Source organism: Neltuma alba, unplaced genomic scaffold (genome assembly GCF_004799145.2).
Source record: "Neltuma alba isolate B1F8T4 unplaced genomic scaffold, ASM479914v2 tig00011122_pilon, whole genome shotgun sequence".
NCBI lineage: Eukaryota > Viridiplantae > Streptophyta > Magnoliopsida > Fabales > Fabaceae > Neltuma > Neltuma alba.
The window spans coordinates 49,313-74,225 of record NW_021635859.1 but is presented as its reverse complement, the minus strand read 5'-3'; the positions used below and the strand labels follow the sequence as shown (position 1 = coordinate 74,225).

The following is a 24,913-nucleotide window of genomic DNA, read 5'->3' as shown; positions in this document are numbered from 1 at the left end:
TTTAAATATTATATTTTTAAATATAATATTTGTTCATATTTGTCGACAGCTAGCTGCTCCTGTATTAACACTATCGGCCGTGTTTAGATTAGATTATGTGCTCTCCCATTACAAGTTGTGTGTTTAAATTGATTGTGGTAAAACAAATACACCTCTAATTTTTGTAATTTTTTTTAAATATAATAATATTAATAGCACAGCGACAAATGTTAAGAGGGATACCACTAAAACCTACTACCTACCTCTCCCCTCTCCACACGCTTCCTTGCCTTCTATTTTCAATCAAACTCCTCACCTCCCACTACTCACTTTTTTATAGTATATTGCAGGAAAAAAAGTAATGACACAAAATATACTCGTAATTTTAAATATACTTTTATTTTTAAAAAAATCAAAGCTTTAAAATGTATGATATGTCCCGGCCTGTTTAAGGATGAAAATAGGCTAGGCCTTTACTAGAGGCTTCTAACCTAGACTAATAAGGACATGATATGTCCCAACCTGTTTAGCAAACAGGTCAGACCTACGGCTTAGTTAGAGGCCTTTTCAAGTAAATAGGCCAGACTTCTAATTTTAAAGCTTCCCCTGAAAGCCTGAAAACTTAACCTGATTAATTTTTTTATTATTAATATATATTAAAATATTTAGGTTTTTAAGTATAACAAAAACCTAATTTATATAGGCGTTAGTAGGCTTAAAGCCTATTTGTAACCTTCGAAACTTGAAAATTAATGTCTTTTTAAAGGCTTACATCATAAGTAGATCTTTAAAAAAGCTTTATACTTGTTAGCCTTTTTGAAAGCTTAAGCTTGAGTTTTTTTTTTTTTTAAAAAAAACTTGTACACAGGTTTAGGCTTTAAACTCTCATTACAAGCTCTGACCTATTTAGCCAAAAACCTGGCCTGTCCACTCCTGATTAAGTCGACTAAAAATAGTTCAATATCCTTTAAAATGAATTAATAGCCAATAAATACCAATTGGAGGTCCACTTCTACACCCCGACACTGTCTCCTCCCGATCCCGATCCCAACGGTTATCATGTAACCTTGACTTTAATTTTGTTAACTTTGTACGCCACTACCTTCATTAAAACAATGCTGACATTTTCTCCCCTTTAAAAGCATCTTTCTTTAAATAAGACATTTAATGCACATTTAATTCTTTGAACAGGTTACATTGCAACTGAAGAATTTACGACCAAAAAGAAACGTACACTTCAGTCCATAAATTAGTAAAATTTAAATTTAAATAAGAAAAATCTGTTCACACAATTCACCGGTTCTATGATTAAACGAAAGGTTATTTATTCCAGGAAAATAAATCAAGATCTTCTAAGAAATTGTTGCTTTCCTTTTTTGGGAAAATAAAAGGGCATAAGAAAAGTGAGGAAGATAAGGATGAGAAAATGAGGCTACATTTGTGGTTAGACCTAACATTCAGTGACCAGAAATTCAGAATTTCGTGGCGTCCGCTAATTCGTCATCACTCAACAGGTCGTCACCTCATCATTCTTCTCCTTTTCAATTCTCAATTTCCCTCGTAAAGGCAGTGTGAACTGACTTGCTTTCACGTTGAAAGCAACCATCTATTTTGGATAAGACTGAATCATGCAGATAAAAATCTTTCGTCTCTATATGAATCTTCCCGAAATGAAGAAGCTGACATTCAAACAGTGTTCTCCCCGGATTTAGACGTGCGCATGCCAAAACCAAAACGTTCTGTTTGGTTTCCTTTCGCTTCACTATTAATCCATAATACCACAGAAGTACCAGCAATGTAGGAATCTTCCCCATTCAGCAATCTTACTAATAAACAAGTTTCAGAGATATGATGCACGAAGGAAGTAGAGGAGTATGGAATTCAATCAAAATCCAAATGAGGTGGCTTCCTTCTCCACCAAGCTCATCACATGACACCAGTTTAGTACCAACGTGGTACCAACGGCTGCCAAATGGGCGGCGAAACCGGTTGTAGTCAAGGGAAGTTCTTAGAGGCAATACAATACCTAGTTGGCAAGTGCAATGAACTAATACAGGCTCATCAAAATTGTAACTCAAGGATTACCCGAAAAAATTGGAACTTCGGGAATCCCTGCCATCTGAGACACACTTCTAACAAGTTTCCATCAGCTCAGAAATTTTTTTATCGATTGATCACCTCGATCTATTTACCTTTTTGCGGACTAGATTGACCAAAACTAGAGTCCGCAAGCAGCCATTAGCAATACCAGCTTCATGCACGTCAACAAAGATTAAGCTATGCTACGGGAATATAGGGAGTATAGTACGCCACTGCTTCAAAATGGCATAAAAGAGCAACAGAAATGTCCAAACAACTTTGTAGACAACGAAGTGAACAAAGTTTAGCTCAGGAGGACCAAAGGTTTGTTACAACTACCAAGTTTCTTACAAGAAATTTCAGATGCTAGAAACATCCAACCATTGCTCAACACATTGTGCATCATAACTTAATCCCTCTAGATTCTCGAAGTGCCGTCCAACTCTACAAGCTAAACAAATAACTCAACCCCAAGGAGGTACAGTAGATACCTTACTGCAAGACTCAGGACAAAAGTATCAACAGAACACCGGCAGTGCCTTAGGATATATCTGTTTCTACGTATATATAGATGTAAATACTTCTCTCAGCAGCAATCCACCCCAGCATTAAGGATGACTCAGTGCATGTGAGAACGAGGCGTGCGAGACCGGACAGGTGTCTTTGATGGACTTACCCTGGAGAAAAAAATGCAGCAGAGATATAATAAGAGATGCTTTCTTTAATTTCTTTTAATAAAAAAATAATACAACAGTTGAAATCAAAGAGAAATATGTGAATCTGACCTGATAGGCAGTGACCCCAAAATCACACCGCTACAGTTCAGAGCTGCAATTGCACTTTCAGCCTGCAATATTGAGGCAAGGAAGAACTTGAGACAACAAAAAAGGAATGGGAGAATAACAAAAGTATAGTAATCCAAATTTAAACTTGAGGGGAGGTATAAAAATTAAGACATAAGCACATTGTAGTAAATAAAAGCGTTATGGTCTTACAATTTCAAGATATTTTAACCAACTAAACTCTCCTTGCATTACCAAATTTCGCAAGGGATGGAAAGACCAGTCCAGGACCACAAGCATATAATTAAACCAATTCTTCAAAATGTATCATTAAATATGAGAAACCCAAATTTGAAACTAACTATTCGGCTGATCCAGAAACCCAAAAATACAAAAGAAGCTAGGTCAAGCAACACCTGAATGTGTGACAACTATATTGAAAAAAATACATACATATATTATACTGAAACAACCACATCAGACAAGCAACTCAGGGCAAGCTCTAGTACAGCTGAAAGCACATGACCGAGCATTGGCCCCATCAAGACTGGGTTATATAAATGACAGCAAGTTTCAGTTCTATGAAAATCCATCCCTATAAATATAATTTTCTAGGAAAATTAAGAAGTATATTAAGTTCAAATTAAGCTCCAGCGAGCTTTTCCAGAAGACCCAATTCAAATTCAAATCAAGCTGAAACAAGAACAGGTAATCACGAGAGGCCACAAACTGACGACAGGCAATTAAACCAAGAGTTATCACCACTAAATGCTTTGATTTGAAATTGTACGTTATCAAGGAAGCCCAAGTGTCATCGTGCTGTCAATGTCGGAAATAAACTAGCACCTTAAGAGAAATTTGCAAAACGGACAAAGCATTGCCAAGGCATCACACTAAAACCTATTATAAATTAACACTAATTAATAATTAAGCATCAACAACTGAATTCATGCATTTGGATCCTAAGGTAGAAGGGTATGCTTCATTGTCAGATCAAAAACCATCAACTGCCTCATGGCTCATAGGACCTTCCCCCTCAAGTTGCTCTCATTACAACTCTGAGTCCAGCACATCCCACATTATTAAGGCCCACCACCCCCCAAAAAAAAAATGCCGTAATGGCAAGTAACTAACATGCAAACAAACAATAAATTCATCCACAACGCCCAGGTTACAGTGATGTCCACACAGTCACACTACATGAATGAACAATCAGTAGAGCAATCGTCATTCTTCCATCAATGATAAATCAGATGCAAACTAAGATATTTATCAGGTCAGTAAAACAAGCAGTTTTAGTTTGTGGGAAAAAATTATCATCAGAACTCAGGCTCACAGATTGGCTCAAATTTACCAAATGATGTTCCATGATCAACATGATTCATAATAGTTTGACTGAACAATCTAGTGAAGATAGGTATGTTAATTTAAACAAGTGAGCAGGACGGTTTGCTCATTCTGTTTTGGAAGGGGGAGGCTGAAGGGGAGCTGATATCAATATCAATAGTATGCATAAGAACAATGAACAACAAAAACATGGTAACACTCAATCTGAGGTTTAGGATTCCAGTGATGGAAACTGATAAGAGTAGTTGAGTACGCCATAGTTGATTCAGATGAACAATAAAAATCGAGAGAGAGAGAGAGAGAGAGAGAGAGAGAGGGCAATTACCATCATGAACTCAACAAATGCAATCCGAGTTGAATGATGATAATCACCAAGAAGCCTCAATCGATGAACCTAGATGAACAAAATCATAGAAAAGGTCTGATACCAAAAAAAAAAAAATCACTTAAAAAACAAAGAAACTATCTCATTTCCATGAAAAGCTACAAACCTCTCCACAGAGAGACTCAAAGAAGAGTTTGACATCTGCCTGAGTAACCTGCACCAATGAAAAGGAAGGGAAAAAAAAATGAGTCATGGACGAGGCATGTGATGCAAAAAGAACCAATCAAAGGAGCCGGTGGTAGTCCTCTGCAAAAGTCTACCCCAAGACTAAACCCAAAACTACCTTTTTGTCGATATTTGTGCAATAAATGGTTCTTGAACACATCTCACGTTCATCTTCAGACTGAGAAATATAACAACATTACAAAGCCAGGACGGGGGAAACACTGTTAGCTCACACTGGTCAATCATCCTCTCAAAGTGACGATCATGACTTTGAGTGCTATAAAAGTGCATATGCTAAGAAATGATAAAACCATTACCCTGGGCAAAAATGTTGGATTAACTGGTGCAATGGCAGTTTTTGAAGGCAGCACTCTCACGGGATAATATCCAAGCATAGTGCCAGATAGATTCAAAGCGGCCCTAGCACCTTCTGCAGGCATAACATCATACAATGAAATTCTAAGTCTACATCATATGTAGAAACCAAATTGGTGATGTTACCTTCATCTGTGAACTCAATGAAGGCAAAACGAAGAATGGAATTTGGATCCCCACATACTCGACAATCAACAACCTTTGTCCCAGACAAAAGGAGTCAATTCAGTAATGTTGCCAATTATTATTAAAGAAGAAAAACACATAGTAAGCTAAGCAAAAACATTTCTACCTGCCCACAGTTAAGAAAGAGAGCCGCCAGCTGCTCTTCAGTAACCTAGAGGCCATCATAGAAAAATGATCCACAAAATGAATGCACCATAGCAAGGCAATTGAAATGAGAATCCACAAGCAGGATATGATCTGTACCTGTTGATCAATGTCAGACACATAAACGGTCCTTCTTATCATCTCTTCTCTCTTTTCCACATCCATCTTATGATTCATTCTTCTCTTACCCTGATTATAGCCATTCTTCCTCTGCAACGAGTTACAATTATATTAGGTAAAGTGATATTTTGGGGCAAAAATAAAATGAGCGTGCCAGCAACATGACACTGGGAAGTCGGAATAAATAGGACAATACAGTGAACTGCACTCAACAAATTCAGAAAGCATTTGTCCTCAACCTTAAAAGTAAAATCTCTCAGGAACAGAAATTAAAATTTCCTCCGTTTGACTATGAAAATGAACTCATATTCATACCCTTCTGTTAATTTGACCATTGGCATTGCCATAGTTAGCCTGTAATAGAAAATTGTTAGCGTAGCCAAATCCTCCCGCACCGCCTAAGATCCCATGATTTTTAGTAAGCGATGGGGGCACAAATTCTTCAGCCATAGGATTCAACTTCGACAATAGCTCCGCCAAATCCCTCATATCTCGCTTGAAACTTTCCCCATTGTCGTCTCCGCCATTTCTCACCCCATTAGAAATCTGGTTAATGCCGTATCCACCATTGTTCATCACCATCTGCTGAGTCTGGACCCCATTTTCTTCAAATCCATTTCGCATCTGAGCCATCTGAGCTTTATAGTTATTATTCGGGACTGACATAGTAGCCGAAACGATGTCTTTGTTGTTGAAGACAGCGTTCAGATTCTGATCACCGTTGACAGGCTGGACATTAGTTTCTATACCATTTCCCATGGAACCAGGTTTGAGCTTCGATTTCTCCAGTTCATTGGGTACAGTCGAGTCAGATGATACTACACGGTTTTCCAAATTTTCACCAGAAGGGCCGATTATGGCCCCAACATTCTCAGCAACAGCCATAATCGAAGAGATACTTGCAGAAATTTTTTTTTTTAATTTTTTTGAGGCGAAAACTATCCTACAAAATTGATCAGAAATTCATCGTCAAGTGATTCAGTGAGTAGGGTCAAAACAGGAACGCAGACAAAACCCCAAAAACCAAATTTCGAAAAGGAAGACATACCTGGTCTTATCTAAAAGATTTCCAGTGACGCGAGATCAAACTGATCCTGAAGATCGTCTGAACACTTTAGAAACGAATAAAAAAATATGCATACGAAATGCAAAAAAAGTTGTGCAAATTGATGAGCAATCAGTAAAATAAAGGAAAAGTTTTTATCTTACTAGTTTAGTGAAGAAGACGATGATTATTCTAGAGAGCGAGGGCAGAGAGAAAAAGCAAAAGGGTATTCTTCGGATCGTCCGTTTTAGCTGCACTGCCTTTTTGGACCTTCCTCAGAACGTCCCAATTTGACGATGAACGTAGTGAAACGCAATAACAAATAAAAGACCCATTTTACATCGACCCATTTTTTCTGCAATTTCCGCAAATGCCCATGCTTGTTATTTCCGCACATGCATACATTCTCAACGCACATCCATGTAGGATCCATTCATGACAATTTCTTACAAAAATATACATTAATTAATAATAATGAACACCCAGGATTTTGAATTAAATTCTTAGTGAGACATTAGGCTGTCTAAATGTTTAAGTGAGTTTTTTTTTTTTAATGAAGTTATATGCATGTGTTCCCGGATCAGGAAGACCAATTTTAATTGTTTAAAATTATTTTTTTTAAAATATCATAATGATAGAGTTTTAAAACTGAACAGCTGGAGCATAGTATAGATTGAAAATTTACAATTCAAAACAAAATAATTAGCAGTATTTATTTAAGTCCATGGACGTAATTTATGATGATGTTATTTAAAAATCAAAATGCAACTCTTTTTTTTTTTTTAAGATATGTTTGAATAAGATTTAATTATGTCATGCATGACAAATCAATGTATGGGTATAACTGTAAACCTAAACGGTTCAAGTTGAACCATTTTCTATGGGTAAAGCCTTTTTTTTATTATTATTATTTCTCCTCTTTGAAACATTCAAACAGAAACTCATGTTTGACAAAGACTACGTATTGCACAAGGGTTGTCTAGGGCTTCACGTTGTTTCTGAAAATAAATAAACAATTAATTAATTAGTAAGCAATTTGTTGTATTGGCAGTTCAAAAAAGAAAGTAATAAAAACCCTTTAAAATGTATAAAAAAAATAAATTAGGGTGCTGAATTTAAACAATACAGTATCAAGTGAGTAGACTAATTTATAATAATATTAAAATATCATAATAATACTACGAGATCATGTTTGATTGTCTAGAAATCATTTTTCTATGTTGTTATTATGACGTGGAATGGCTGCCTAGTGCAGATAATCATAAAAATTGTTAATAAAAAATGATTAAGTAGGGTTTTCCATTCTATCACCATTGGATTTAGGCGTAGTCATTATAATTATAATTATCGTTTTAATAATCATCTGACATTCAGTCTTATTGGATCATTTTTAAATATTGTCATAATTGATTTAGATTGTTTGGCCAATGTTGACAAAAACATTGATTTAAATCGAAGAACTAATATTTTGCATTATACATGGCAAACATGTGGACAGTGTTTGTCTTATAAAGTACCAAAAAAAAAATTTAAGTGTTTCTGTGGTTTGCCAAAATAAACACAATAATTAATGTTGAATACTACATTCATTCATGAATACAAGAGCTAGATAAAAAAATTATTTTAAATATAAAACATTGATCAATTTTGTCTTCAAAATTTTATATTTTTTTTCCAAAATATCTTTATTAATTTTAGCTAATAAGGATATTTTTATGAAATAATAGTTATAAATATGATGGTCATAATTAGAAAGAATATTTTAATATTTTGAAGAAAACCATAGATATTTATTATAAAATGACTAAACTTAAATACTATTTTTTTTAATACTTATAAATTAATTAATTAAATCTCACATTAAATATAGGAATTGGAGGCACAAAAAAAATACAGGAGGTACTATCGTAATGAAATCGTGGAATTGAATCTCTCTTTTACATTTTTTTTTCCTTTTAAAGAATGAGTGTGATATAATATAATTAATGGGTTCTGGAAAATTTGTTTGGCAAGTCATCATTTTTAATTAACAAACCTTGCACGAGGGGGCGGTAATTTAAATGCCGACCACGTGCCCTTCCTTTCCATTCGCCAACATGCTTATGCCTACGAAGGATCAAAAATTACATCTAAAGACTTAGATGTTACTCTAAAAATTATCATTCTCCTTGATATTTAATATAGCAGTTAGATACGAATGTGTCAAGATAAAAAATTTATTGAGTTAATTATTTATAACAAGTGTTAATTTTCTTAAAATATTTTTTAACTATTTACATTAGAAGTCCTTTCTTACAGAACCCTCTTAATATGTAATCAATAAGAATATTAAAAAATTATAAATTTAAAATTAAAATAAACTTTCTGACTAATTTTTATATTTATGATCATATCAATTTCTCAGAGACATGTTATTAAAAATTGTAACAAATTGTTCTTAAAAGCACTCCTGATTTTAAAGATGCTTCTTCTATTAAAAATTGTAATATATATATAAATTGTAAGAAGCAAATTCCTGAGAAATGAATGCGCATCAGTGGGAGAAAATGAGAAGAAAATTAAAAAAGAAAGAAAGTTGGGCGGCGTAAAATGATCATCACAATAGTTTTTTTCGGGGGGGAGGGCGAGGGCGAGGGGGACGATGATGGCTATACCTACCCGTATGACTGAGAGGAATTTCGTTACGCTATGAATTACCATTTTGAATATAAGAATTGGTTTGATTTTTATTTTAGTTCTAAATATAAAAAATCAATCTACTTTGTTTATCATATTCTCTATTTTTTTTTAAAGTAGTTCTTGTACAATATTAGTTATAACCAATAGTAAAGATATTTTAAGAAAGATGATATATATTTATTATAATAATTAGTTTAACTATTTTTTTTAATCTATTCAAATCAGTCAACTAATTTTTCGAAGCAGAATAATATTCTCTCCCACTTAATTCATAATGCCAAGTCTGCGGTTTAATTCACAGGAACTATTATTCCCATCTGACTAATTATGCAAATATGTTTTTTTTTTTTGGAGGGGGGGGGGCACTGCCTTGCCCCTCGAAGAATGTTTCCGCGATCATTTTCCCGGGAAGGAGCCAAGAATTCTTCTGCCCACAAAGAAACCAATGTTGCTGGCAGGGAAATTTTGGGAAATGTCGAAAATGCCACAGCCTTTCATTTTATTATTCCCTCCATTGTTGTCGTTGCTCGTCGCTTATCATTGCCTTGTGTAGTCGACAGCCGTCGAATATAAAACACGTGATTGGTTGATTTCAAGGAATGAACGAGGAGGAAGCACAACTTTCGGGACAGGAATGTAATTTTGGGCTGCCACACCCCAACCTTAACTAACAGTTGAGGAGGGAGGGGGCATGTTGGTGCCGATTATTCTTTTTAATTTCTTAGGTAACTACCAATGGCCTTGAAGTTACAAAATAAGATCAAGTTTGTGACTTTCCAACACTTGAAATGTGGATGGTAATTATTAGGAGCCCAAGTGAAAGGAAGGCATGACGTACGCACAACGTCGACCTCAAACTTTGCTTTTGTTGGGCTCTACGTGTCCTTTGAGGTGTGTCGTGGACGCAGCATCTTATCTTTGTCTCTCTTTCTCTTTCTCCATGATTCAACCAACTTAATAGAAAACCCATCTCCCTCATAAAATGCCCCCAAATGGAAACACCTGTGTTCCATTTTCTTTTTGGCAAATTGAAAAGACAGATTGCAGACACAATTGAGCTTGTAATTTTTTTTTTATTTATAAAAGAGTTTTCATATTACTAGATCATTAAGATGATTGATAATTATGTTCTAATTTGTAGCCAGTTTCCTCTTAGCCTTTGGGCTAGTTCGTCCTTTTCGCAGGATGAGAAAAAGGGAAAAGGAAAAGGAGAGAGGGGGGTGTGCTGATTTAGGAGGGTGGGGTGGGCTTTGTTTGTGGACTAATGAAAGGGAGAGAATTGGGGAGGCGGGTGTCGGAGCAGAGCAGGGAGGTAACAAATGATGATGGGGCCCACCAACGTCCTTTTAGGTGCTGCATGGTGATGTCTCAGCCATGCCTCTGCTGGTGGACCCCAACACCTGCAATCCCCCCCCAAAAAAAATCATGCATTTTCATTTATAAATATAAATGGATGGATAAATGAATAGGTGGACACTGGACAAATTTGGATTGTTGGTAAAGAGACTGAAGTGTTGAAATAAATACAGACTTAGAGGTGTTTAGACCAAACTCAAATCATGATTTTAAAAATGATTTTATAATATACAAAATAAATATATAAAAAAGTTTTTTTCGATTTATAAAAAATACTCCTCCGGTCCTTAATATAGGACTCAATTGGTGAGTTGGTTTTGATTCTAAATATAAGACTCATTTCTCATATTTATCAATTTTCTCTAAATTACCCTTATGGATACTCCTTCAACTATAACCAAATAGAAGAGGAAGATGAGGTATTAAGAAAGATGATTATGGTATTTTAGGAAAAACATGTCACATTTTTTATAATTAACTAACTTACCTAACTTCCTTAATCTAATCAAATTAGTTAAATAGGTCTTACATTAAAGACAGGAGGAGTACTTTTTAAAAGTAGTTTTCTCACATGTCAAATATCGAGTCTGAACAAGTGAATTTGTGGTTCCTCCCCTCATATTTTCCCCCATACCAAATGACAGGAAAGGATTTTCCTCAACCCTGAACAAGGGAAGGGCAGGGATTTCTCCTCCAACCAAAGGAAGCATTAACGAAGGACTGAAGGAGAGCGGGGGGAGTTAAGCTGAGGAATATTAATAATCCTCCAAATTCTTTATTCTGGAGAGAAGTCTCCCTCTCCTCCCTATCATTTTATTTTAATCCATTGAGGTGCTCCCCTCCTTTATATTTTTCCCAAGCAAGGAGAAAGAAGCAACATTTCTTCGTACACAAATTTGAATAGCTCAGATTTAATACTTTATAAAATTATTTTTCCCATTTAATATGATTTTAATGTGGTGATAATAATCTTATGAAATATAAATAATTACATTAAATTTAATTATTTAATGATTGAGATGAAAATTAGAGGGGAAGTGGAGCAGAGAGAATGAAGATGGCGGGGAATAAAGAACGAAAAAGTAGAAACAGAAGATGCGGAATGGTACAGTACAATGCACTCAAGGCAATTTCGTTCTTCCCTTTAAATCATGCATTGTTCATTTGTTCATCCACCAACAACCCAACCGTTCTACGAGCATTGTCGTGAAATTAGCAGGCACACAACCAACCGGGCAGTGTTCAGATTTGATTTGACCTCAATCATTCTCTTCATGTGCTGCTCTAACAAGAGTCCACCTGCAAGTTCATATCAAAATCTTTATTTTATTTTTTTTGGTTTTAATAATTTTCACCTTAAAAGAAATAATAGAATGAAAACAATATCTTAACCCCCATCGAAGATAGTTTTTTTTTTTAAAAAAAAAACCACCAACATTTGGAGAAACAACACTACGATTAAAGAAATATTGGAAAACTAAAGCAGCAAAGAGTAACTTCTGCTTTGTGTGGAAGGTACTCATTTGAAATCACCTTAAAAAATATTTATAAACACGTTTAATATAAATTAAAACAAAACTCTTTTTACGTATTCATTTTATATTTCATAAATTCAAAAACAACAAGCCTTATCCCATTAGGTGGGGTCGGCTACATGAATCACACGACGCCATCGTGCTCTGTCAACAACCCAATCCTTATATTTCATAAATTACTATTAAAAAATTATTTATGAATCATTTCAAACGGATTCAAAGCATAAAAACCAAAAAGCCATGATCAAAAAGTATAAGCCACTAGGTCTCACAATCTCGGCCACAAGATTAGGACCATGCTGTAGTTCACCTCAAACAAACGAAAGTGTTTGGGGCGTCTGAAAACACTTAAATTACTTTTAAAAAATATTTTTTACAAATCTAAATAAACTCTTCTACATATTTATTTTACATATTATAAAATTATTTTTAAAATCATAATTTGATTTTTAATCCAAAGATTCCCTTAACTAACTTAAAAAGCATTTTTAAAAAAATACTTTCACACAAATCAAGACATTATTTTTATTTTGTACCTCATAAAATTATTTTTCAAACAATGATTCCATTTCCTAGCACACCCCAGGCTCTTCATCTCCAGTTATACCTCCATCCATCCTTGCATCATTTTCAGTTACTCTCTGCATATCACGGCAAAATCAAAAGATATTCAACGCTCCACGGTAGTGTTTACCAATGCCACAAGGGCGCAAACGAACGGCCTTGACTCTAGATCCTTCAAACACAAGGACACCCCTACAGCGAACACAGGATTTAATACATCTCAGGGACAGACCGTGTAAAGCTTTCAAGGTTATAAACATGCTCAGGAACCTGCTTGTCTTTGCAGAGCCTAATTCCAGGGGATTGACGGACTGATGCTTCTTGGCGGTAGTCTCATTTCTCTTTATTCAACAATTACGGTGTCAACTTCCTTTTCAGCGTTTGAGTTATCCACGCCATTCATAAATAACCCCTCTAACAACGTAATAAACATAATATGATGGCCAGACTAATACATTAGTCGTCTCGAATAAATACGACAAGCATAAATCCCTAGAGTGATCGTATGCACATCAAACGCCCAAACTGATCTATAACATTTGTCAATAACACAACCCCAGTGCCTTTTTTTAGGACCAAACTCAAGTGCATGATTAATTTCCAACAAAATAACTTAATACAACCGCATCATCTAAAACTCATCCCGCATTGCACCAGAGGCTACCCCCAGATAAGGATCCAGCTGCATTGGCGGAGTGATCAACCACTGGCCGATCGAGCCTGCAAAGTCACATGCTTGTTTCATAAGAAAAACGTTTGTTCGATATCATCCATGCAAAAGCAATAATAAAAGCATGCAGAATAACTATCCTTTCAAGCCACCAACATTAGAGACTGACTTGAATGCAGAAGATGCATTCCACCCACGCATTTGAAGGAGTGAATGCTCCACATTGCAAAAGCTTTTTGTTTTGGGCCATCACTATTTAGACTACATATTTAATTGTCTTGAATCCCCTCTAATTGGGTGAGCTATTAGTTCAGAACAGATAAGGTGGCCAAGGAAATAGCTAGACTTCTTAATCTCTCTCATAGAAGTCAAAATTCACATGTTGGGATTTACCCATCACAAAAGCCTCAGTTACATCACTTTCCATACTTGACTAAAAGATCATGTGCTTTCTATTCATAAATGTTCAAATACCTGGCGTGGTGATCCAGATTGTGACCGAGACCGAGAACGTGATGGCGATCTTGGCCTATACAATCATGAAAATGGATATGCCAAATCAAAAGGTTGGATTTACAAGACACCACATGTAACAACAACAATTTGTATATATTGTATCTCATACCTAGATTTGATTGGCGATGGTGATCTAGACCTAGATAGTGATCTAGACACAGATCGCTCCAATGACCGACTGCATGACAAAAAAGAAAGGTTTACCACAAGCGAATCAACGACTGCATCACATTAGTGAGAAACAGGAAGCGACAGAATTACCTTCTAATCCTTTTAGGACTTCTGCTTCTGCCAGGGCTCCTGCTGCGGCTCCTTGTGGGACTGGCCTCATATTTCTTCACCTGCACAATAAACAATTGCCTTTGTTAAAAGTTTTAACTTCATTCTAGTTATGAACAAAAACTTCACACAAACCACATGACAATTTGGGTGCACCATAAACACAAACGAGAAATTCTAAAGATAAGTAGAAAAGTTACCCGAATGTAGGCTCTTGCCCATGGGTTTCTAAATTCAGTGTCATCAAGTTTTCGAATCTGCACAGTAGATGAGTAGACAGAGTTAGGAAGACAAATAACAGCACTTAGAGCAGCACTAAACCAAATACTATTTAACTATAAATTCACTTACAGCATATTTCATGTCGTCATAATTAGTGTAGTCAACAATGCCAAATGTGCCTAAAAGAAGATCAATTTAAGTACGTTAGGTATATAACATATATAATTAAATTATAGCGTGGAAAATTGAGCCATAAAATTAATACATTCGGTTGAATAGAAATTTGAATACAGCCAAAAGGATGTTTTAAATATCGTTATGAGCTTAAATAAGTTGTGGCATGCAATTATCCTTAAAAAGCTAATCCTCTGCCATTCTAAGAGTTAGATCTATGCACTCATTTGATTCTAAAACCTTATGCATCAATCTTCAACTTAAATGGCACAAAAGATTTCAAAACTAGTAATGCTTAATACGATACAAACCATGCCAAAAAAGTTAGATATCTCTTCGAAAAAAGCATTGTGTTAAGACTCAAAGACATGAGAAGGACTTCGTGTTGTGTTGTTGAAAAAAAACAAAAAGGCATTAAACAGCAACTTAGGTTTCATGAATTACTATTCTATAATGACTAGGTACTCACATGATGAATCAGCATACATAACAAATTACTCCAACCAACATACTAGTAATTCTTGCCAACAAGCTAACAGACACTGCCAAGAAAAACCGGGCAAACAAGGAAAAGAGAACACAGTAATGTGGGGAGAGGAGATAGCACAAACACAAAATACTTCGTAGATGTACCTTCACTATCACGTGAAACCTCAGCAAAGCATACATCACCAGCTTTGCGCATATGATCCTGAAAAAGGGCATTCAAGGCATAGTTGGTAAAGTGATAAAAATTTGAATTTGAACTATGGATAAGTTTGCTGGCCAAAAACAAAAGGTAAGTTTGACAATGCAAATACCTTTAAATCCTGCCAAGATGCAGATGATGGGAGTCCACGAACAATAACTGTGATCAAATGAAGAATAGAAAACTTTACTTAAAAGGAGGCTCTTCAGCAATTACACCACTTAGTACTTTGTATAAAAACAGGTATTATCGCAGTTAGACATGGAAAAAAAGGCAAAGAAAATGCATGCCAAACAAGTTTTTAAAAAGAGACATATTATGAACTGACAACAATTTCAAAATTTATGCATCAAATATATTATTTGAATGACTCGCAAATGGCAGCTCTTTCTTGAAAATTGCATGACAAGTATAGAATTAATAAGCATGGCACACCTCGGTATTCAGAATGACGTGAGATGCCAAAACGGCTCCCACCACCACCACCATAACCGCGCCGATCACTTGATGATGGCCCCCTACCACCATGCGCAAGCTCCACCTAAAACACAAATAGATGAGAAACAAATCAAGGTAAATCAATGACTTTGAAGTAAAAAATGTTGGAACAGCTCAATACCCTTAATCGACAACCATCAAAATTGTAGCCATCACGACCACGAATTGCATCTTCTGCATCTCGAGCATTGTCAAACTAGCAACCAGCAAACAGGACAATAAGAAAGTGAAGATTAAAATATATATTCCTTGTAATAAAAGACGGGTAAGGCAGCTACCTCAACAAAACAATAACATGGAGGTCGAGGTGGAATCTTTAACTCGATATCCAATATACGACCATACTGTAGAATTACAATGTTGACAAACTACTTTAGTGCAACTATCATTCAAACATTTATACAAATTGACCATTAAAATAATGGTTGCACCACAAACAATAGGAACAAAACTTACTCTCAATTTACATATTGCAAATAAATACCAACCCCATTCCCTCAAAAAAACAAGTACGAAAGAAAAATTACATGGAATTACTAAAAAATCAACGAACCGCAAATTGTAGAAGCATTTAGGCAGGTTCCAGGTAGTGAGTAAGCAAGGAGAAGAAATACGATACACAGAATAAAATGAATGCCCTGCCCAATAATACACAAGGAAAATGCACATCAAACCTTGTAGAATAAATCCTCAATTTCTGACTCTCTGATATCTGAGGGCAGGTTGCCAACATAAATAGTGCGAGAAAATCGACCACTCATATCTGATAGAATAATTTCTACAATTCCTCTGCAAGCAAAATTTGGAAACTCATTAACAAAGGGAAAATATCTCACTTTCTTTTGTCATGCCTGATAATGAAATGCCTACTTATTATCATCATTACTCTAATGATTACACAAATGTAAAGAAATCCAAAACCATGAAGCAAACCAAGAGAGCAATCCTCGAGGTGAGCCGTGCTCCACAAGCTCCATTGCTCATTTGCTCCAAAGATGCTCCAAAGCTATAACAATATTGAAATAAAATTTGATCTCCCAATCCTTTCCAGACTATTAGCAGGTATAGATCTTCTGAGAGTGAGCAAGAATCTCCAATAATATAAAAAAATAACCAAAACTCCACCCTGATTCTCCCACTCCCTCTCTATATCCCTATGTTTGATTGCAAAGCTCATATTTGTCCAAGCGCTTGTCATCTAACATAAACAAAGCATTGGTGTCATGGGATAAGGTAATATTGACATATACTGAAACAATTACCTTACTCAGCTCTCTTTTAACAGCATTTAAAAAATAACCCGCGGAAAAAGGTAATACAACCCCTATTTTGATTAGACTTTGTTAATGCAATAGAATTGTCCTGGGAAGTAGTAAGAATGCATTTCTCTAGCGCCGCTAACTGAAATACATTTATATAACACATCACATACTGTTAAGGGCAGCAAATAGCCAAATCTACATGGAGATTCCGATTTTGATTATCTATTGCAACTCCACAAAAGTTACAAATTACAAAGGAAGGATTTGTTATATAGCTTTATCAAAAATATTAATTGTTGTAGATGATAGGCAACCAGAGTGCTCAACCTCTACCAGTTGCAGAAATGCAAACATATCGCAGGTTATTTGGAGGTTGGACGGACGAGCGATAAGATAGTCGTAGCCATTTTTTAATTGAACCAAAGAAAGTTCAAATGTGGCGCAGGCAACGAGCGAGTTTAAACTTATAAGGCTATGACTTATACGAACTACCGCATGTAAGTCATAGCCTTTAGCAGTTGCCATCAAGAACCAATCTTGAGGACAAAAGTTCCATTAAATAATTATCTATGAGAATAACATTTCGAAATTGCCGATTCCCTTAGCAGCCCTAAGGCGACAATTGGTCATCAAAAATCAGACAAAGACACCCGATTACGGACAAAGAGAAATATGAAGAACAAAGCTATACCGAAGATGAAAGATTGAGAAGAGAAGGCGGCCAACGAACCGAACAAGGGCCTCCCCGTAACGAGCTCCGGCCGAAGATAACGTTCCCGATGCGGAAAAAGCAGACGCAGCAAAGGTTAGGTTCTAGGGTTCACACTTCACGGCACAAGATCTGGGCCTCCACTTTCTTCAAAATAATCCTGCCCCACTTCTGCCCGCCTTTTATTTTACGCCATTACTCGACCACGAGTCCAAGACATTTTTTAATTTTTGTCCCTCTGCCAAAAGTCCAGACAACAAATAATTTCTTTGACATTAATTAAAATTATTTCTTTTATACTACCTCCGGTCCTAATTATAAGACCCAGTTGATTTATTTAAGGAGATTAAGAAAGTAAGTTAAGTTAGTTATTTGTAATAAATAAGTGTTGTCATTCCTAAAATATCCTTGCTAATTAAGTGTATTGGCTAGAACTATCATTATTAGAAGGATTATTTTGGAAAAAAATGCATAAATATGAGAGACAAAATGGATTGGGGTCTTATAATTAGGACCAAACAAAAAGTCAAACGGGGTCTTATAATTAGGACCGGAGGTAGTACTTCATTAATGGTGCATAAAATATTTGAAGTTATTAATTGCTGGAAAAAATTTAGCTCATGATATTACATCCGATACTTAATTTAATTTAGGAGCTATATAACTAATTTGAAGAGATTAAAAAAACTAGTTAAATTGATTAATTGTAACTTTTCTAAAATATTCTCTTTTATTGTGTGTATTAGAACTATCACTTGATAATAATCCCTCATAATTAATAAAAAAAATTAAAAAAATATAATAAATTTAAAAGACAGAATTAATTAAGATTTTATATTTAAAAATAAATTCAACTTCCAATTAACTTTTATATTAATAGGTTGGGTAACACTAGCCTATGACCTAAGTAGGGCATTACGGTGATGTTTGGTGGATAAACATGATGTTGTACCAGTACGCATACGTATGTGTATTAGTAAATCATACACACATATATAACCATTACCAATACTAAATTAACTTTTATATTAATAACTGGGTTTAATATAAAAAAAAAACAATATGATATAGAAATAATAAAAATGCACGTGTTAAGTAATCTTACACAATGTTTCAGTTTAATTGCTTGGTTTTATAAAGCATCCTCGCTTCTTTTAATTTTAACATCATTTGTTTCAAATAATAATTTTTTGGGGCAATTATTATGTTTAAAATTAAATTCATTATGTCAGTATTTATCAGTATTTAAAATATATGCTGATATGAAGTATCCTCCTTAATGGAAGAGATCTAAATTCCTAGATGTTAAATGAAAAACAATTAATGCCAGAGAGAATACATTATCAGGAGTTGGAGCCCGATTAATTTCAGATTTCAGTGTGCTTTGTTATAGATCGTGCTGCTTGTCTTGGATGTTATTTCACTTTACTGTATAATCAAAGGAATTGCTCAAATCATGAGACAGGAATGAAACCACCAAAATCGAATGAGAGAATTATCATGAGGTGCTAAGAAAAAATTTAATTGTAAAAAAATTTCAATAACAAGCAACTAATCTAAACTAATTATCATTATTTATTCTGAAACTTGTTATTGCGTATTTTTCAGTTGTTAATAAATTTTAGAATAATTAAATCTCTTTTTTAAAACTTGAATATAATTATCTCAAATTTAATTAACAAGGCACTTACCTTGAGATTCGACTAATTGCTAGAACATCTTGAATGGATATTCAAAAAAAAAAAATCAATAGAGCCGCGAGGCAAAACAGGTCCTAGATTGCCTGGCAAGCAAAGAGAAGTAACAGAAGTAGAACCTAGTTAAGCAAGCCAAAACCTATGTCATCATCGTTCTTTTCCTTGGCTTCTTCTTGCAAATCCAGTTTCGGAAACAGCACAGGTCAATCTTGTACGAACAAGTAATTAGACTATATTGTGTAGTAACAAACATGTTGGTTAAAATGGTAAGCGAGCTTACAGAAATTACTAACAAGCTTAAAGTAATTTAAACGCATCATAAATTACATATTGGGGGGTTATGGACCCATTTGAAATAGTTTATAAGTAGTTTTTTAATTGTGATTTACGAAATACAAGATAAGTATGTAAGAGGAGTTTTGTCTTGACTTACATAAAACGTGTTTATAAGTTATTTTAATCGTGATAGCAAATAGGACCTATATCGTGTGGTATTAATGGGACCAAAAGGTCTCCACGATTGGTGATTGGTGATCTAGATTTTATGATTAATGTTTGGCATAAATCATTATATATTTACAAATAATCGGTATAAATGAGTATGCTGGGAAAAGATTATATAATATATGTTCACAAGGATCCCGATTAAAATGAAGCTGTCATCATACATTTTATTGATATAAGGTTTCTTCAATTTATTTCGGATATATAATTATTAGTGAAAGATACGAAACATCTTGAATATTTTCTTTTAATTTTATCCTGGATGATTTAACTCTGCTTTATTTAAAATTTAAGATAAAGATGGCAAAAATTAGAATTTAACTGGGGTATCATATCTGGATCAAAAGCCCAGGCCCAAGTCTAAGCCCAAATTTGAACCCAATGGACTCACGGTGGGAAGCTCCTTCGGCGGTGGTGGCTGCAAGAACCAAGATTTGCGCCTATTCGTGGCCTGCATCATATTGGAGATACTTATTCTTTTTTTTTTTAATGATTTGGCACTTATATTTTTTTATCCTAATTAAATTATTTAATTTCACTTTTTAGAGCAACATTAACTCTTGTAACTTTATTATATTAGCATTTTTAGTATTTATGTAAGAGTTAACGATGTTAATAGAACAAAATTAACAGTTTAATTAAGAGGAAAAAAAATACATAGGTACTGAGTTTAAAATTGCAGAGGTGCTCAATAGCGACCATTCCCAGCGTCTCGTCCCTATTCCAATCATTTTGGGACCAAACAATCCCATTCTGAAAGTTTTTTGGACGGGATAAAATTGTTTCGGGACAGGACGAGACGCACCCCTATCCAAGTCTCATCCCAATATATTATTTTTATTTTTAGTTGTTATATATTTGTTTTATTTATCACTATAATAGTATTTTGGTAATGATATTTATCAAGTGTTTTTTTATTTGTTTATAAGTTGTTTTTGTATAAGTTACATGATATTTTTTGCAATGAATATTTTAGGTTTGTTTATTTTTTGCCTCTCAAGATTACGAAAAAATGATTTTTCTTTGTCCTTGTTTCATCATTTTTATCTATTTTCCTTGCATAGTTTTTATTATAAGTTCTTATACTTTCTGTATAGTTAATTCTCAAATTAAAAAAAAAAGACATTCCTGTCTCGTCTCAATTGGGACGGGACGCTATTGGAACGAGATGAGACACAAGACAAAAAAAATGTCTTGTCTCAATTATCAAGACGGGATTGGGATGGGGTTGTCCCTATCCTGTCCCGTTCCATGAACACCTTGAAAAAATTGGAAAAAAGTATAACTGTCTCCAAAATGGTTTTTCCATTATATTTACTTGATATGAATTTTTAGGGTACCTTTAATTTTCGGACAATATTCTACTCTTCTGATTTTAAATATAAAACCCATTTTATAATGTAATTTATACTACAAAATAAGTTTTATGTTTAGGATTAAAGGAGTATTTGCCTTGAGGATGCAGTTCTTTACGATGTCTGGCAGAGTAGTGTATGATCATGTAATGCAAACCCTCTTTTTTTAGGCCCTCCCTGGTTAATTCTCCTCTTCGGTCAAGCTTAGCCATATACATTGTGCCTTGCACGCTTGATTTGTAGTCCCGTCCATATTATAAACTTTTCTAAGTGATTATTGTCTGGAGGCAACGCCATGTTCATATTATAAACTTTTCTGCGTGTTTATAATTTATATAAATGCACGTATAAAATCTATGGAGGGAGTGTTTGGATTAGTAAAAAAAAGCTTTTCAAAAGTATTTTTTTTAATAATTTGAGACAAATTTCTTCACATATCTCATTTGTATTTATACACTGTAAGAACACTTTTAAAAGTATGGTTTTGTTTCCAACCAAACATCTTCTAAAAGTTGTATGGTTACTCATAGGCACACATGAACTAGTATAGCTTGCCACTACGAGGAAAACACGCCCGATTGCACACACTAAAATTTATAGAAATTTTTAGCGGTCCAAATACGATGTGATTAAAGCATAAGAGTCTATTTGCATGTATAGTCACGTTCTACGCAGTCACCCAACCCTCTCCTTTTTGCTGCGAGCACTAACACCCTGCCAACTAACGTGGCAAAGTTAGAAAGCCTTGAAAACTCAACAATTAAACATGCCAGTTAATTAGTAATTTTTACACAAATATAATTAATAAAATATAATCACGATATTAAGTAAAAAAATGTGATTATCTAGACACAAATAAGTCCTTTCATGTGTAGCGTTCGGTGTAAGTCTTTTAGGACCTGTATAGAATTGTGATTGGATCATTTAATATAGGATTTTCAATTGTAAGTTATGGAATACAATGTGAATATATGAGATAAATTTTATCTTAACTTACATAAAAATACTTATAAGTATGTTTCACAAACAAGTCCAAACAAATCATAAATTGAAGTCTCTAGATCCAAAATATGTTTAAAAACTTCATTTTCAACTCAAATTAAATTAAAAATGTCGTTATAGTTAATACTTTCCTAATTTTCTGAGTTCTTGTTCGTGTGGTTGATGAATTTTAAATTTGTAAACGCTGAATTGAAATTGAGAAGTCAGCTGATTGGCATCAAGCTTCTATGTCACTGTACTGCAACACTGTTTTTTCTTTTGCTTTTCCTTGCTTTGATGGTACTCTCAAAACTGTAGTGTTTTGAACCCAAACTCCAGACTCAATTAAGAACAGTACCTGTCTGCCCATACTTCGGTCATCTACTTATTATTCGCATTTGGTTGGTTGTTGTGTATAATATAACGAGAAGGGAATTTGACACGCTCGCTTGGGAACCGGGATTTGTACAAAAATAAATAGGAGCCAGTAAAACTGAACCGTAACTGAAAACCGAACCGAACCTAATTTAATTTCAGTTTTTCAGTTTAGTTATTTTGGTTTTCAGTTACATATTTGGTTTTTATTTTTTAAACAATTCGATTTCGGTGTTCAGTTCGGTTAGTAAGAAAAAATTCAGTTATAACCAAAAAACTGAAGTAAATATATTATATATTTATATTTAATAAATATTATTACAATAAATATATATGTGAGTTTATATGAACTTTTTAAATATATTTATATTCAATAAATATGGTTATAATAAATATTATTATAATAAATCATATTGAATGATGTAATATTTATTAATTAATTATTATAATTGTGTTTTATTATTTTTAATTTAAAATCACTTTTCATATTTATATATTTCAGTTAATCGGTTAACCGAACCAAAATATCTTGATTAATTCAGTTTCGATTACCAGTTTTGATTTGATATTTAAAATTTGTTTTATTTAGTTATTCAATTAATTCGGTTATCACGACTGAAAAACCTAATACTCACTTTCAGAAATAGAATGGAATGGGAGCTTAACCCCGAAAGTCAGCAACGTGGGAAGAGGAGAAATGATTGTTGGTGGAACAAAACACAAATACATAGTTAAGTAATAATACACCCAACAGGTCTACATGAAATGAACCGCTGCGCCCCGTGACTGGCTTTATCCCCTTTCGCCGTCAACATCAATAATTGCCCACTAATCACACGCTTTCCAGTTTTCACTTTCCCTTTTCCCCCTCCAACATTATATTATCCCCTCAAATAGTATTATAAAATATTAACAGGGTAATCTTTTTTCAGGCTCTGTCCTATGAGAAAACCTGCAAAATTGTACGCACCGGTTTAAAATGATTTATACTACCTCCTATCCTTAATATAAGATCTCGTTTAACTTTTTGTTTGGTCCTAATTATAAGACCCCAATCCATTTTGTCCTTATATTTATACATTTTTTTTTCCAAAATAGTCCTTCTAATAATGATAGTTCTAACCAATACACTTAATTAGCAAGGATATTTTAGGAATAACAACACTTATTTATTACAAATAACTAACTTAACTTACTTCCTTAATCTCCTCAAATAAGTCAACTGGGTCTTATAATTAGGACCGAAGGTAGTACTATTTACTTTCGGTATTGTTTATAATACTTTATTTATAAACTACAAATAAAATATTATAATTAGAACCGAAAATAGTATAATATAAAATAAGTATACAAGAAGAATTTGATCTCTACTTAAAAATACTTATAATTATGATTTCAAATGAGACCTAAAAAGACGAACGTCTACCCAGATTTTGGACAGGAAATCAAGCTGCTTCGAGTTTAATTATTGGCACCGTATTGTTAATGAGCCTTCACACGTGAGCCTATGAAGCCATGTGAATCAACATGGTAAAAGGTTCAGCCTTTGGGACCAGCCAACTAACGTATTTACACTCATCTCACCCTTAATATAAAAATTAATTGTTGAGTTGATTTTTATCTTAAATATAAGACTTATTTTTTATATTTATTAATTTTTTTCTAAATTACTTCTATAAATACTCTCTCAACTATAATCAAATAAATAATGATAATTATAAGACATGGACCTTCATAGATGACTTGTTTTAAGAAAATTGTGAATATTATAATATTACGTTTGATACTATATAAGATTCAGCTGATTTACTAAATTATTTTAAAATATTTATGCGTATCATTATATAACATATTCCTTCAGTCTTATTTGTAGGGCACAGATAAAAGATTTTTTTATTCTATTTATAGAACACTGAGAGAAATTTTTTTATATAGATATATAATTTTATCTTCTATTTATTATTAATTGAATTTATTTATATAAGGTACAATATCTATTAAATAGGACTAAAGTTAGATAATTGTTGAATTTTAAATGAGAGTTAATAAAATTTAAATTTTTTTTAATTTGTGTAAAATATGTTAAAAATGACTTATAAATAAGATTAAAAGAATATACTACAATTAAGGAACTTGAAATTTTTCTTATTTTTTACAAATCTGTCCCGATGCTAGGTAATATTTCATTATCAAAATAAATATGAATGATAGTAATAATGATTGATATTACATAATGTGGGTC

At 33.8% G+C, this 24,913-nt stretch overlaps 2 protein-coding genes across 10 annotated transcripts; both read right to left on the bottom strand.

Moving 5' to 3' along the window:
• Positions 1-2,316: 2,316 nt before the first annotated feature.
• On the bottom strand, positions 2,317-6,906 carry LOC114761515 (polyadenylate-binding protein-interacting protein 12-like). 3 transcript variants are annotated; one of them, XM_028950912.1, is made up of 12 exons: positions 6,772-6,906; positions 6,611-6,674; positions 5,878-6,505; positions 5,542-5,652; positions 5,405-5,449; positions 5,239-5,311; positions 5,055-5,167; positions 4,856-4,915; positions 4,679-4,726; positions 4,513-4,581; positions 2,844-2,905; positions 2,317-2,735 (listed from the first exon to the last, which is right to left on the bottom strand). In XM_028950912.1, exons 3-12 carry the CDS (start codon positions 6,445-6,447, stop codon positions 2,678-2,680), a joined length of 1,209 nt encoding a protein of 402 aa, XP_028806745.1. In that variant the 5' UTR covers positions 6,448-6,505; positions 6,611-6,674; positions 6,772-6,906; the 3' UTR covers positions 2,317-2,677. The 3 variants fall into 3 exon arrangements, with proteins under 3 accessions (XP_028806745.1, XP_028806744.1, XP_028806743.1); XM_028950911.1 differs by having other exon boundaries at positions 6,611-6,667; positions 6,772-6,899; XM_028950910.1 differs by having other exon boundaries at positions 6,611-6,656; positions 6,772-6,899.
• A 6,153-nt stretch (positions 6,907-13,059) lies between these two features.
• LOC114761511 (serine/arginine-rich splicing factor SR34A-like) lies at positions 13,060-17,908 on the bottom strand. Of its 7 annotated transcripts, none has more exons than XM_028950904.1 (14): positions 17,742-17,908; positions 16,722-16,986; positions 16,463-16,577; positions 16,067-16,132; positions 15,910-15,984; positions 15,726-15,831; positions 15,403-15,449; positions 15,236-15,293; positions 14,558-14,607; positions 14,407-14,463; positions 14,189-14,268; positions 14,037-14,105; positions 13,886-13,940; positions 13,060-13,461 (listed from the first exon to the last, which is right to left on the bottom strand). In XM_028950904.1, the coding sequence occupies exons 3-14, from the start codon at positions 16,547-16,549 to the stop codon at positions 13,441-13,443; spliced, it is 771 nt and encodes a 256-aa protein (XP_028806737.1). In that variant the 5' UTR covers positions 16,550-16,577; positions 16,722-16,986; positions 17,742-17,908; the 3' UTR covers positions 13,060-13,440. The 7 variants fall into 7 exon arrangements, with proteins under 7 accessions (XP_028806737.1, XP_028806740.1, XP_028806736.1 ...); XM_028950907.1 differs by having other exon boundaries at positions 16,722-16,794; XM_028950903.1 differs by having other exon boundaries at positions 16,463-16,986.
• Between the last annotated feature and the right edge of the window lie 7,005 nt (positions 17,909-24,913).